General features: G+C 43.4%; 1 protein-coding gene across 5 annotated transcripts; it reads right to left on the bottom strand.

Moving 5' to 3' along the window:
• Positions 1 to 1,620: 1,620 nt before the first annotated feature.
• Positions 1,621 to 13,965, bottom strand: LOC106578952 (APOBEC1 complementation factor). Of its 5 annotated transcripts, none has more exons than XM_014158263.3 (12): positions 13,712 to 13,965; positions 10,575 to 10,718; positions 9,904 to 10,038; positions 9,684 to 9,814; positions 9,225 to 9,463; positions 8,848 to 9,012; positions 8,633 to 8,730; positions 8,033 to 8,312; positions 7,223 to 7,434; positions 6,767 to 6,903; positions 6,282 to 6,418; positions 1,621 to 2,407 (listed from the first exon to the last, which is right to left on the bottom strand). In XM_014158263.3, the coding sequence occupies exons 2-12, from the start codon at positions 10,671 to 10,673 to the stop codon at positions 2,322 to 2,324; spliced, it is 1,719 nt and encodes a 572-aa protein (XP_014013738.1). In that variant the 5' UTR covers positions 10,674 to 10,718; positions 13,712 to 13,965; the 3' UTR covers positions 1,621 to 2,321. The 5 variants fall into 5 exon arrangements, with proteins under 5 accessions (XP_014013738.1, XP_014013734.1, XP_014013737.1 ...); XM_014158259.3 differs by lacking the exon at positions 1,621 to 2,407 and adding an exon at positions 3,028 to 5,828; XM_014158262.3 differs by lacking the exon at positions 1,621 to 2,407 and adding an exon at positions 3,028 to 5,828 and having other exon boundaries at positions 7,223 to 7,410.
• Between the last annotated feature and the right edge of the window lie 1,709 nt (positions 13,966 to 15,674).

Genomic DNA, 15,674 nt, shown 5'->3' with positions numbered 1-15,674 from the left:
CACCTGCATCATAGGAGAGAACATTTACAAAAGTGCAAAGGTAAGAAGTCTTACCAGTCACTAGGAGTGAGATGCCGATTATAATTCCATGATCTGTGGAACCAGTTACGTGGACAGATGTTTGTTGTCTTCTCCATCAAGACATCATCCACCTCTACCATTGTCTTATGACTACTGTATTGCTGTGTCTGCCCCCTACAGGATCTGCATGGTAAGGCGAGTCAGGAGGTGTGGGATTCTGCGATTTTGTGATTCTGACCCAGCAGGACCTGTTAACCAGCTCTGGGCCACATCTTGACTGTAGAAACTATAAACGGAGGAGTGGATCTCAATTTCAAGGTTAGCAACCCTTCTCCGCTTTTCATTGTACTATATTTAGATCATTGTCATGTAGACAACCCCTCTTCAATGTATTGAATTGTTCTGAAACAGGGGCTTTTTGAGGGTGACCCGTTTTGGCAAGGCATTAGAGATACACCGCTTGGAGCTCCCTCCAATGAGACACAGGACTGCCCCCCCCCCCCCCCCCCAAACCTGTTCTCTTCAGCACTGGGGAGGTGTTCTTTTTCAGGCTTTTTCCATTGTAGCCCCAGCGCAGCCTAACACTTTCCATGGGCTTAAACAGTGGTGTTACCCTAGGGGAATTGTGTTTCCAAAGCTAGGACTGTGTGTCAGTGTACTGTAACATGATGTCACCATGGAGATGTGACCGGGCTGTTCTCTCTGGCCTAGCTGACCTGGCCCCTCCCGTGTCATCCAAACATTGTGGACGTCCAGATGATCACCACAGGACCTGTGGCCATTGTGGCTATCCCCGGAGAAATGACGGGAGTTTCCACTACAGTGTGAACGCATCTTCCTTCCAATGCTGTCATGGAAAATGTGATTAGGGAACAGATGTGTTGGACTTGGACTTGAGATGGAATAGGTTGTGACTCGCAGGTCACGCGTTAAGGCGCACATGAAAGTACAATGAAAATCAGTGTTGTTTTAAAGAGAACAGACAGGCCGCGGTGTTTGTTTAGCTGACGTGTTGAAGGACATGTTGGTTGAATTCTGTTTACTTTACTCGTGTTTTGCAGCACCATGTCAGGGGAGGCCGTCAAGCACGTGAGAATCAAATATCACACACACACATACATGCACACCCACTCATTAAGGCAAATATTCTGTTTGCATTTTTTTGGTATTACATTTGAATGTGTTATACAGATGACCTTTGTTTGTTGATAAGGAACTGGAGGCCCAGGGAACGTTCAGTATTGCAGAGGTGGTCGTCGCTGGCCTGTGTAGCATCTACTCATTACATCACCACCTATGAGGAGTACCAGGTGCGAGAAGAAGTAAGATTTTGAGTGGTATCAGATCGCTGCTCCGGATCTGATCGCAAAATGGCTGACAATCACTTATTGCGGTTATTTCTCAGAGATCCAGCGTTGCAAAGGAGCATCCACCATCTCTGCATATATCCAGATGTTTTGAGGCCTTTGCAGAGGTGAGGACCATATACTGCACAGTAAACTGGGATGACGTTCGCACAGCTGCATCTTGGGAGACAAGGTAGAGTACTTCCTGTTCATTCAACGTCCTCATTTCATATGCACTGTATATCCGACACAATCCATTTTAGTAGGACGTGATATCCTTTTAATGGCCGCTGTAAATGAATAAATAAATAACTAGCAGCCCAGGGAACTATCTGGTTGGTTTGATTATTTGGCTTATTTAGCTTCATTCACATTATTTCTCAAGGACATCTTATTGATAAAATTGTCAGTGTTTTATAGCTGATTATCACCACACAGCTTAAAGGTCCAACGCAGCTGTTTCTATCTCAATATCAAATCATTTCTGGGTAACAATTAATTACAGATTTTACTGTGATTGTTTTCAATTAAAATGGTCAAAAAGAAACAAAAATAGCAATTTCTCAAGCAAGAATTTTCCTCGGACTGTCTGGGAGAGGTCTGGGGGGGGGGGGGGGGGGGGTCTTAATTAATTGCAAGCATAAGAAGTATTTTTGAGAGAAACAGTGGCAGGTTGGGCCAGATGGTTGCTAAGGGGTGGTCTTTTGAGTTTGTTTCGCCCAATTAGCGTTCGATTTAGCCCTGTCCAATGAGGGCAGTATTGGTCTACTGTTAACCTCCATGGTGTGGTCATGGTGAGTGTGTTCTAAAGAGCAGAACTCTCCTGTGCCAACAGCCTGATGCCTCTCTGTGTGAGGCATCAGGTCACAGTCTCTTTGATCAGCTCAGTCAACATCAGCCTGACGACATCAGAGGTAGAGGTGAGGGTTGTGAATGGAAGGTGGCACTGAGCCCTCATGTCTTTAGTGTTCTTGTCTCTTTTTCTTGTCTTTTCTCTTCTCTCTCTTCTCTTGTCTCCTCTCCTCTCACAATAGGTTTAACTGGGTAAAGAATGGAGCAGAGAGTAATGTTACCATTGAGTGACACATCCTCCTGTCAGCCCAGACTTTCTCCTACCGGATCAGACACTTTGGACACTACAAACAGAGGAAGGGGATCACAGATCCTGTGATTCCAGTGAATAGGGGTGTGTCAGAGTCTCCAAAAGAACGTATTATTACTAACCGCTGGTCACTGAGTAAGAACAAATAGGGCACATTATAGTGTACACTTCTAGTGACCCACATTTGATGACGTATTTATGTTCTCTATTTCAATGCAGTTCAATGTATGTACAGTACTGAAGCACTAAATATGACCAGTGCTTCAATATGCAACCGGCCTTTGGGTTGACGGACAACAAGCCATTGCGCTGAATGGAGGCTGTGCTCAACAGGATGACGGGGGAAATATGTTTTGAATGTAGGGCAGCTTTAGTGCCCTTCCATAGCTCATCTCCCATGGAAATGAAGATCATTTGTTTATGATCAGTTTATTCACTTTTTGTGTGTGTGTGTGTGTAATTATGTACAGTGCTTATTTTGAATAGAATGAAATTATTTAAATATTGTGGCACACTTCTTAGTTTTATGTAGAAGGAATAAAGTGAAGAAAGCTAGTCTCAAAATGCAATTGGTTCATTTATCACAGGCAATTACAGTTCCTGAAACATTAGAATGACCAAGCTGGACTACACGTTGTTTCACAAAAGGGTTCCCATTTCTCCTTACATTTCAGATTTGTATTTATTTCTCTCCTTTGTGATTTTTTTAGACCAATTATTGAGGCACAAAGAATTTGAAATATCCAAAAACAATATAACTATACAAATATTGTCGGATTTCTGGTATAAAAAATACGTTCGAAGTGCTTTACACACTTTAATACTGTCACTGCTTAGGCATTTATGTTTATCAGAGTGTCGTTTTGTACGCTGAGAAGTGTGTTAACACTTCCTATGTCCATGTTCGAAGGCCTAGGTTTGGTGTAAGGCAATAAGAGAAATACGCTAAATAGAATGACACTGATTTTTGTCAAGATGATTGTCCATAGCTAACACTCCAGACATATTACTCCAATGTAAAACAATACATTTTCACATAAATATAACATGACTCAAACACTTTTCCATAGACGACAAACCCTTAACATCTTAAAATAGGCAGTTCAGTTTCACAGCAGCTTGTGGATGGATTTCATTTTCCGCACACTATAACATCGGAAAAGAGAGGGAAACATATTCTGTGTTTGCATTTGTAAATACTGAGACACAAATAGCACAAAAGAAACCCCTCACTATCAAAAGTGACTGAACCACGGCAGTGTTTTTAGTCTAACAATGTACAACCGTGCAACAACATCAAAAGCTACTTGCAGCACATTTAGGTAGAAAGTAAAAGTCATCCTTGAAACGAGAAATCCCTGACATTTAAAAACTATATTTCTATAGATGATTTATGAGGAAATCTAAATAAGACTTTTAGGGCTAATTTAATAAACTTAAATGGGGAAACTTCAACTTCTACACTATTGGGTCAAAGGAGACCACTAGTCCGTCACTATGAACCAGCAGCTATGTCATAAAATAGACAATGAGTATAAAAAAAGTCTTGGCTGTCAAAATAATGATAAAATACATAAGAACCAATCAAAACTACCTCTGACAATTTGCTGACTCTACAACATACAATTAGGGCCCTCCTCTACAACTAAATAGATCCACACAATCAAATGAAAACACATAATGGATACTATGTACACTGAACAAAAATATAAACGCAACATGCAACAATTTCAAAGATTTTACTGAGTTACAGTTCATATAAGGAAATCAGTGTGTTAATTATGCCCTAATCTATGGATTTCACATGACTGGGAATACAGATATGCATCGGTTTGTCACAGATACTTAAAAAAAAGTAGGGACGTGGATCAGAAAACCAGTCAGTATCTGGTGTGACCACCATTTGCCTCATGCAGCACGACACATCTCCTTCGCATCGAGTTGATCAGACTAGATTGTGGCCTGTGGAATGTTGTCCCACTCCTCTCCAATGGCTGTGCAAAGTTGCTGGATATTGGCGGGAACTGGAACACGCTGTCGTACATGTCAATCCAGAGCATCCCAAACGTGCTCAATGGGTGACATGTCAGGTGAGTATGCAGGCCATGGAAGAACTGGGACATTTTCAGCCTCAGGAATTGTGAACAGATCCTTGTGACATGGGGCTATGCATTATCATGCTGAAACATGAGGCGATGGCGGCGGATGAATGGCACGTCAATGGGTCTCAGGATCTCGTCATGGTATCTCTGTGCATTCAAATCGACATCGATAAAATGCAATTGTGTTCGTTGTCTGTAGCTTATCCCTGCCCATACCATAACCCCACCACCACCATGGGACACTCTGTTCACAACGTTGACATCAGAAAACCGCTCGCCTACACCACTCCGTACACGCTGTCTGCCATCTGCCCGGTACAGTTGAAACCGGGATTCATCCCTGAAGAGCACACTTCTCCAGCGTGCCAGTGGCCATCGAAGGTGAGCATTTGCCCACTGAAGTTGGTTACAATGCCAAACTGCAGTCAGGTCAAGACCCTGGTGAGAAAGACGAACACCAAGTTGAGCATCCCTGAGACGGTTTCTGAGAATTTGTGCAGAAATTCTTTGGTTGTCCAAACCCACAGTTTCATTAGCTGTCCGGTTGGCTGGTCTCAGAAGATCCCGTAGGTTAAGAAGCAAGATGTGGAGGTCCTGGGCTGGCTTCGTTACACATGGTCTTCGGTTGTGAGGCCGGTCATACTCTAAAATTACGTTGGAGGTGGCTTATGGTAGAGAAGTGAACATTCAGTTCTCTGGCAACAGCTTTGGTGAACATTCCTGCAGTCAGCATGATAATTGCACGCCCCCTCAAAACTTTAGACATCTGTGGCATTGTTTCGCATGACAAAACTGCACATTTTAGAGTGACCTTTCATTGTCCCCAGCACAAGATGCATCTGTGTAATGATCATGCTGTTTAATCAGCTTCTTGATATGCCACACCTGTCAGGTGGATGGATTATTTTGGCAAAGGAGAAATGCTCACTAACAGGGATGTGAACAAATTTGTGCACAACATTTTTTGAGAAATATATGCTTGTTGTGCGTATGAAACATTTCTGGGATCTTTTACATGTTGCGTTTATATTTTTGTTCAGTGTAGTTCTATATAGTCTGAACTACGAATGAATGCTGGTGAATGAGATGCCGTTCCAGGATGACCCTAGAATACTCCATAACCGTCTCCACGGGTTGCCACGGTGAAGGCGGGATAGCCTTCGTAGGTAGTGTATGCTGCCATGTCCTGGTGCAGGGAGACGGCCTGTTTGAGCTGGGAGGCAGCTACTGAGGCTGAGGTGTTCGCTATTGTGTAACCTGCAGATCAGGAGACGGGTCATGGGTGAGATAGCTATTCAAATTGCATTTCAGTTGTTGAAGCTCATATCTTGTCGTTATTGTGGAGTCTGTATGACCTCTTTAAGGAATACCTGGGATAGGATATAGTAATCCTTCTAACCCCCCCCCAAAAAAAGATATAGATGTACTATTGTAAAGTGGATGTTCCACTGGATATCAGAAGGTGAATGCACCAATTTGTAAGTCGCTCTGGATAAGAGCGTCTGCTAAATGACGTAAATGTAAATGTAAATGTAATGTTCAGTTTGAACAAGTTTTTTTAATCAAAAACTTTCACTTGCCAACATATGTAATTCATGAACGGCCTTTGGTTTGTTTGTATTTGTAGTGTATACCGTCATGTGGTTCTAAGCAACCTACTCTAGAGAGAGGGTGGTATGATGGTTAGTCTTACGGACATTCACAACATACCTGGGAATGCAGCAACGGCTGCAGCGGAGGCCTCAGCACCCTCTGTCTGCAGACCCAGGGTATGCAGGGCGTGCTCCGCAGCATGAACCTTGGCCTCATCCACAGATGTACACAGCTTGGCTGGGGTGAACGGATGCCTGGAGGGAGGGAGGAAGGAAGGAAGGAAGGGAGAGAAGGGAGATAAGGTTAGAGGGTTATATTATCCAAGGGATCCTTGGATAGAGGAAGCCGGCAGGTTGACTAGCGGTTAAGAGCATTGGGCCAGTAACCGAAAGTTGCTGGTTTGAATCCCCAAGCCAAGTAGGTGAAAATCTGCCAGGGTGCCCTTGAGCAAGGCACTTCAACCTAATTGCTTCTGTAAATCACTGTGGATTAAAGTGTCTGCTAAATGATTGAAATCCTAGAGGAGAAGGTTACAGGGTTATATTATCCTTTGATATAGGACGCCACAACTGAAACATATTAGATGTGGCTGTGTTTCTTACACATTAGGATATTGGGTGGAAAGAGCTGGAATGGTGACTTTGTAGAGGAACAGTTGGCTTTGGTCAGGTCCGATGGCAGAGTGAAGCTGATAAACTGGCTGCCCCCAGTTGTTCTTCTGACACACATCCTCCAAGATCTGGAAGAAGAAATGAAAAATCAATAGATGTGTTTTTCTGAAACATTTCAATTATTGTGTCAGCAGAATGCTGAATACCTTATTTACGGCTAATAAGTAATTAAGTGCATGTGAGCACAATGCTGAATACCTTATTTACGGCTAATAAGTAATTAAGTGTGTTTGTTGTCCCGTCAGTTCTCATCAGGTCTGGATGTGTGTGTGTGTGTGTGTGTGTGTGTGTGTGTGTGTGTGTGTGTGTGTGTGTGTGTGTGTGTGTGTGTGTGTGTGTGTGTGTGTGTGTGTGTGTGTGTGTGTGTGTGTGTGTGTGTGTGTGTACCTGTGGTGTGTGTTTGATACCGGGAAGCTTCACAGGGTTCATGGGTGTGAGCTCCATTCCTGGCAGCAGGTCAAAGAGCTTGTCCTCGGGGTGCTTGTCTGTCTTTAGCTGGTAGGTGGCACAGCCTCGGCCTAAACCTGCGTAGGCAAGGTATCCACGACCACCCATCCCGCGTATGCCCGCTGCCCCTACAGGTACATTCATGTAAATTTCTAGGAATGCAAGAAGGCATTATATCGAATCAAATCACCAGAAATCACCTGAGAGGCAATCAATACCTTGTAAAGACTGATCATAGGTCATCCAGGCCAGCACAGTACAGCGATTCCATTTTTAACATGTTAAATTTCCCCCCATATCCAACTTGATTGAATGATCGTACTTGTCATACTAGATTGTAGTATGCAGCTTTGGAGAGCAAATTCTGAATGACAGTCAGGCATCCTAAATCTCTTACTGCTATAAAGCAGTACAGCATTATTCATAGTGCTCAATGCATGCACATAGGAAATCAAACATTAATGAAACAACATACAGTATATAATTGCAAAATGTGGATTTGGCTCCAGACTGAATGAAGTACTTTATAGCTTTCTCTGATTCAAACAAACAAAACAATTTCAGTTGAATCCTGAAACTACCCATTGAGGCTGGTTTGCATTGTATTTGGATATCTCAAGTGATTATAGCAGATACCATTGACCTTATCAGCTACTCAAAGACACAGATTGGTAGATAAATGCCATATATATATATATGTGTCTGTCTCACTGATTAGCTGTGGAGAGGAATCAGAGAGAGGGTACCCACCTCTGACCGAGGGCGTGCGCACCAGGCCACGGCCCCCCACAAGCCCCTTGGCAATAGGGAAGCGGAACTGATTAGGAATAGCAGCATATATCTGGGGGGCGTAGAACACAGGGGCACCCAGGTAGGCTGCTGAGGGGTCATACACCTGGCCCAGTGTGCAGGCGTACTCCCCCTGGAGCAGGGCCCCACCGCGGCCACCTGTACCCCGGGTGTAGCGCACGTAGTTGTCCTTATCCACCGGCTTAGCCAGGGTCACCTCCACGGGAGAGCCATCCACCAGCTAGGGGAGAAGTTGACATTTGGATCTATTCCGTGTAGAGGTAGGTTGTGGCTGGATAATGCATTGTTGTATGATATTGCTTGGTTCTGATGGCTTATCATTCGGCTGGAGCCTGGTAGGGATGAGACTTTGATTCCCACATGAACTGAATGTGTTGAATTTGTGCCAACTGTGAGTCGCTTAGATTAAAGTATGTGTCACCATGACATTACATGTCCTGGGATAGGCCGGTGAGAGAGAGAGGCCGGTGAGAGAGAGAGAGAGACCAGTGAGGGAGAGAGGCCAGTGAGAGAGAGAGAGGCCGGTGAGAGAGATTATACCTTTCCATTCAGTGCGTCCATGGCGCTTATCGCGTCCTCTCTCTGGGTGAAATGGACAAAGGCATAGTCTCTGATCTTCTTCACTCTCTCTACAGCACCTGTAGATCATCAGCATACATCTGCTTATTAACCCCATTATAACACAGTCACATACAGAAAGTCGTTGTTCAACCCAAATGTGACCCACTATCTGACTGAGCTGTAACTGAACCTGCCTGGTTTGATACTGTTGAACTCCTTCTCGATGGTCTCTTCTGTAGTGGCCAGCATTAAGTTCCTCACGTAGAGAATCTTCACCGTTGCCATGGTGTCCTCGTCCACTTCCACTTCAGGCTCCGCCCAGTCCACGGCGATGGCGTGCCCCCACAGCAGAATCCTCCCTGGGGAAGGAGATCAGGAAGTTCAACACTTCAGCCCATTAGCCCACCCAAAGTAATAATCTACAATTTTATTTTCAAAGCCTCAAAGTCATCATGGTCCAGTATGATTTACTGTGTCCTTCCATAGGGTTATGTTACAACGGTGTTGTTTCTTGACTGACAAGGATTCTCAGTACTATGACTGTTAATAGTATATAATACGGGTTTAGTACCTGGCAGTAGTTTCCTCCTGGCCATGGCTGCTGCGCGGTGACTGTTGTACTCCACAAAGGCGAAGCCCCTGTTCTTGGTCTTGTCTGCAGCACTGGGGTAAACAATCACCTCCAACACCCCATCTGTTACTTTCTTCATTTCCGTCAGGATCTCCTCTCTCTTCTTGGATTTGGGGATGCCCCCCACAAACAGACGACAGTTGTCCACACTGGCACACACTCCCAGGAGCCTTCCGTTCCTGTAGAATAAACAGATTGGATTGAATGGAAAGATTTATTTATTTTTTGTCAACAATGCACACAATGAAATCCAATATTGTTACTGTCGGGTGATGAAGAGAGTGTTGGTAGTCCTGCTTTCAATTTTCCATGACTCATGCGTATGTTTGTGCTAGCTAACCATTAGGCTACACAAGGCTTTTTCCCCATTTCATTCCATTGTGTCATGTGATTACTTACCTGATTTCATAGTTATTGAGCTGTTTCATGGCAGTCTTGGCTTCATTTTTGGTGTAAAAGGTAACAAAGGCATATCCTCTATTATTGCCGTTGAAGTCCATCATCATCCGAACCTCAAAGATTTTCCCAAACTGGGAATAGAAAGGGGATGCATTTGAAAACCAAGGACACACAATAGGTTACACTTTGGGAACTGATTTAATTAGCAAACCTATCTTACTTTCTCACAGTGGGGGACCAGCTCATCCTCAAAGAGGTCTCTTGGCAGCTTCCCCACAAAGATCTCACTGCCCCTCTCTGGGGGAGGGCCTTCCCAGCCCGGAGGGGGTCCGCCGTACCTCCTCTGACCATTCTCCTGTAGACACAACGGACTGATGGTGAGTAACCAGGGGTTTGTAAGGAGTACAGGGTTTGTAAGGAGATCCACCTCAAATGTCCTTTGTAACGCAGGTTTCATTCCGAATGAGAGATTTGAGCATTCATATAGAAATCTCCCAGACATCTTTGTTTGGTATGACCTTGAAGTTATGCACAAATTGCCCAGACAATCCCCATAACAATGCAATATGAGCTGTAGAATCCCCAACCAAATGAATTTGACATGGACCAGACTTCAGCAGTAAGACAGAGGGATCCAGTCATTTGTGTCTTTCACCAGAGGGTGGCGCCCCATTATCAATAATTGTAACGAAGGCCAAGGGAAAGAGCTCAGTCGCACGTGAATAGTTTTAAAACTGATGGAGGACCTCGGATTTTATCAGAGCTCCACTTCTCCACATTACACATAAACTCCATAAGGAAGGATGACTTGTGTGGAGGCTTTATGGTAACACTCATAGATTTGGTCATAGATTAGGCGAAAGCCCGACATGCTTTGGATATGGTTCCTACCTGCAGTAATTGGTATCCTGTGCGCTGAATGAGCGCACGCAGCGAGACCTCTTTCTGCATGCCCGTCAGTCCATCCCCAGATTTTTGATTAGATTCCATTGAGAGCGATTGTCAGCAATAAATCAGCGAAATTAGGGGTGCTCACTGAAATCAAATCACAGTTCAGAACACATCAGAGAGAACATCCTAAACAACCCATAACTGGAGATCAATGTGTCATCAAATCCCACTGTAGACTTCTTTTGCTACCATTTGAACTTTTTAGGCATAAACTCTTAAACTGGTTCAGAACTTCAGTACTCTATCACGCATGAATGTATTACACATATAGTAAATCAAATGTGCTATGTATTGTAAATTCCTTTGGAGACACATTTGGTCTCAAAAACACTCCATTACCTTTACAGAATGATCAGGTATGATTTTGGCTGAATGGCACCCCCAGCAGGTACTCAGCTGTTATGCACCATCTTATGATGACGTAGAGAGAAGCGTATTTCATTCAGTTCCAGGTCAAGGACAGCTCTGTAATTATTAACGCTACTCAGCCCAAACAGCAGACTACCACTGAAGCCCCGTTGTCTTAATCTATTCCATCCACCAACTCCATACACATCTTCCCCACACTCTCACACTCATATACTGTGACATACTGTATACTGACATACAGGAAGTCCTTAAGCAACAGCTTTGAATAAGGGCCCCTTAATCAATCCTTTGATTCTCAATGGCCAATCACAAGACACAGCAAGACGCCCAACGCTAGCGAACTATAGTCCACTTCAAGATAATCCCTGTAGTTGGTGAGAGGTTGATTAAATCAGTCGGAAGATACAGTAAACAGGTCACTCTGAGTGTTGCAAGAATTTCCATCCTGATTGAGAGGCCTCTCTTTGTTTCTTTCCACACATATGGATCAAAAAGAAAGTGAGAGGTCCTGCTGGTGATGACAAGGCTTCACTCCTCCAGATCAGAGGGATGGGGAAAGAGGGAGAGAGAGGGGGTCACAGGGTACGTGACGGACACACAAACCATCTTCAAACAGTCTCAAGTGCCAATCATGACAGAACTTATGTCATACACACACCTTCTTCTTCCCCCAAATATAGTCAAACCAATTTCTCCTTTAAGACAATGAATTCTCCCAACACACACAAGATGGCTTTGTATTCACTGTTCACTCCTCACCACTCTCCTCGACGGCTCTCCGGAAGACTTTGTTGAAAATGTCAAGACGCCAGGCAACATAAAAAAATACTAGAGTTGACCTGCTCTCAGGTCGAGCACCATCATTCACCACAGTCAAGCCAGAGGGAGCATGGTTTCACACTCTCATTTAAGATTTCAGATTGATTTCACAATATCATCGGTAACAATACTAGGACCCAGGTCGCATATTTTCATCTGTGAATTCAATATTAGCTGCCATTATGATACTCTCCAGGCCTGTGTCTAGAGAGATGAGTTATTTCGGCATCATTCACTTGCAGAACATTGACGTAGGCAGCCAACCATGGCAACAGCACTATTTCCTGACCAAGAAAAACACTAAATGAATCTCTACAGTCAAAGATGAGGTATTGGGTTCCGTTGCCACTTTGAGCCTAGGCAAACACCTGGGGAGGGAAACGGTCTTTAGGTTCTATTTCTGTTCTGGGTGGCTTGGAGAGAAGATGTCATTATGAGGCTCTAGGCCTTGAGTGGACATACTACTACTACAGGACTCCATTACTAAATTAAATTCAACTACAATTCAACTCAATTCAATTCGATTCAACTCAATTCAACTCAACTCAATTCAATTCAATTCCACTCAATTCAAATCAATTAATTTCAATTCAAGGGGCTTTATTGGCATGGGAAACATATGTTAACATTGCCAAGCAAGTGAAGTAGATAACATACAAAAGTGAAATAAACAATACTCTGTCTCAATTCAATGTAAGGTCTTTATTGGCATGGGAAACATGTTTACATTGCAAAGCAATGTAAACTCTCTATCTCTCTCTTTTCCTCTCTCTCTCTCTCTTGCTCTCGCTCTCTCTCTGTCTGTGTCTGGGGCTCTCTTCATGATAGCCTGGTTACCGTTTGCGTAAACAAGATAACTAGATGGAGCCTTGTCTGGCGGTGATCAGTAGCTGCTTTTTGGAGTTTTGTTGACTGAGGCTAAATACACACATGGCTGAAATGCCACTGTGTTGGCCGTGTTTTCTGCTGGAAAAACAACTCCAAAAAGATTTATAATGGAAATCATATCAAATAGTTTGGACTTTAACTTCATATTTTGAGTAGTCTCTTCAGTTTACTTGCTTTTATTACTATACTCTTAGAAAAAGGGTTCCAAAAGGGTTCTTCGGCTGTCCCCATAGGAGAACCCTATTTGGTTCCAGGCATAACCCTTTTTTGTTTCAGGTAGAACCCTTTTGGGTTCCATGTAGAACCCTCTGTGGAAAGGGTTCTACATGGAACCCAAAAGGTTTCTACCTAAAACCAAAAAGGGTTCTTCAAAAGATTATCCTATGGGGACAGCCAAGAACCCTTTTAGGTTCTAGATACCACCTTTTTTTTCCCTAAGAGTGTAATTTTCCCACAGGACTTCAAAGTTCAAAAGGAGCTATAACTCGTTTCATATGTTCATTGGCATCTGACATACATACCAAAAATAACTACTGTTAATCAGTTTGCCTTATATGAAACTGTAAGCACACTACTGTGAATACTACACGCTGACTATAATAGAATCAACAATTGGCACATACAAATGCTACAAAATGATAAACTAGTGAACAATATGACTATGTCAAACAAGGCTCTTCCCCGTCAGACATGTCACACGTGACGCCTACAACATCAACACAATTAACAGAAAATGACGACCAACCATCTATATGAAACCATCTAATCATGTCCCCCTCCCTCTAGGTTCTTACCTTGACTGTGTCCTCAGTACCATACAAGTCACCTAACACAACATTTGACCACAGTTGGTCAGTTAGATCAGTCAAACGAAAAACATCCCCAGTGAGTTCAATGCGACTCAGCATGCTGGAAGAGAGCAGATCTCCAAAGGGGAGATTTCTTACAAGACTCCAAAGCAGCAGAGACATAACAAGGAAGAGTTAGGGAGCTAAGCTTACCTGAGCAATTTCAGAGATCACCACCCGGAAGACTCAGTCCTTCATTCTAGTGATTTTGAAACGTGTCACTGGGGTGATTCGGTAATTACATCATATCAAACTCCAAAGGTTCACTGTCCTGGAGCTGCTTTATGAGCCTGCAGGGTTAAACTTTAACCAGCCCTATCTCTCCCTGCCTCTCTGCCTGCAGAGAGAGGAACCTTTTGACCAGGGATAAAAAGATCATGGTCCTCTCAGCCAGACACAGACACACTGCTCTGTTAACTAAACAAAGCAATTTACTGTACACTCTCAAGTCTTCTACTTTTGAACAATAGTACATCACCATCTTAACCTTAAACTTCTTACTTAAGAATATGTGTTTTTCTATGTAAGAAATAGGGCCACAATAACATGGGTGTACAGTCAATGAAATGACCGGGTAGTACTCTGATGACAAGAGCTATTTATTCAGTTATTATAAACTGGGTGGTTTGAGCCCTGAATGCTGATTGGCTGACAGCCGTGGTATATTGGCCATATACCACACCCCCTCGGGTTTTATTGCTTGTGACATCCAAAATAATAAGACCAAAGGCATAGTGACCCAGTATCCTCCATTTCTCAGTGATATACCTGAAGGTAAACAAGCCAAAGTGTTTGCTGTTTCATTTGAGCAGGATAGATTAAAAAATAAAATAATTATTGTCACATACACGGGATATATGCAGTGAAATGTGCTGTTTTTACAGTAGTACAGTTCCCCTGGAGAAAATGAGCTCAAGGGCACATTGACACATTTGTTACGTTGTTGGTTCGGGTATTCTAACCAGCAACCTCTGGGTTATTGGCCTAGCGTGCTAACCACTAGGCTACCTGCCACCCTATAATACACTTAGAATACACAGGCAGCCACAGTCTCACTGCTTGGTACACTTTCACCCTCTCAGGGTTTTCACCAGCTGTTCACATCAACACCACCAATCAGAGCTAACCTCCTAGCTGGGGTGAATATTTTTTTACTTAACATGCCAAGTCAGTTAAGAACAAATTCTTATTTACAATGATGGCCTACCTCAGCCAAACCCAGACAACTGGGCCAATTGTGCACCACCCTATGGGACTCCCAATCACGGCTGGATGTGATGCGGCCTGGATTCAAACCAGGAACTGCAGTGACGCTCTTACGCTGAGGTGCAGTGCCTTAGACTGCTGCGCCACTCGGGAGCCCCAATAAGAGGTGTCATGTCACATAAACCTGGTTTTGGTAAACAATATGTCATTATAAGGGACATATCATTAGTGAGAAACCATATTTGGCTTAAACAAAAGAACATTTTATGAAACATTGGCAGTGCCTTTAATCTAAGTTTTGTGCATAATTGCTTTTGCCAATTTCTTTCCATTGGCAGATGTTTCATTTCCACACAAGTAATTGTTTTGTGTTTCGCAAGGCTGTGGCTCATCCCATTACTGATGCGTTAAAAATAAATTGTTAACGGCAGTGTTATCCTGTCAACGAGGAAAACACTGGGTGTTACATTGTTTGTCCAGACATCCAGCAGCCTGTCTGACAAGTCTTATTGACTCTCTAGCGCCCCTGTGTGGTTGAACAGATAATCCCATAAGCAGTGAGTCGTACCTTTACCAGTAGCGTTTCCTTAGCATTACATAATTCATAATAACATCTGTATCACGTAATAATGAGGCAGCCTTGCGAGAAATTCTGCTCCTTCTGTACATCCCGGATCCCATCTGTCCTTTCGTGTGTCTGAGGTTTTCCACTTCTGCCATTATTATTCTCGGATTCCTCCCCTGGTGCCATGGTCATTCAAACAGAAAACGACCACAAGGGCATCCCTGACCTGACATTGTTCATTAACTTTGTGTAGTTAGACATCTAACATCCATGAAGGCTGTGTACATCTTAGCATATCATACACTCAGGAAAACATCAACATTGTGAGATACTACGAATTCCGTA

Source organism: Salmo salar, chromosome 19 (assembly GCF_965601325.2).
Source record: "Salmo salar chromosome 19, fSalSal1, whole genome shotgun sequence".
Lineage (NCBI taxonomy): Eukaryota > Metazoa > Chordata > Actinopteri > Salmoniformes > Salmonidae > Salmo > Salmo salar.
This window is presented reverse-complemented; position numbering and strand designations above follow the sequence as displayed.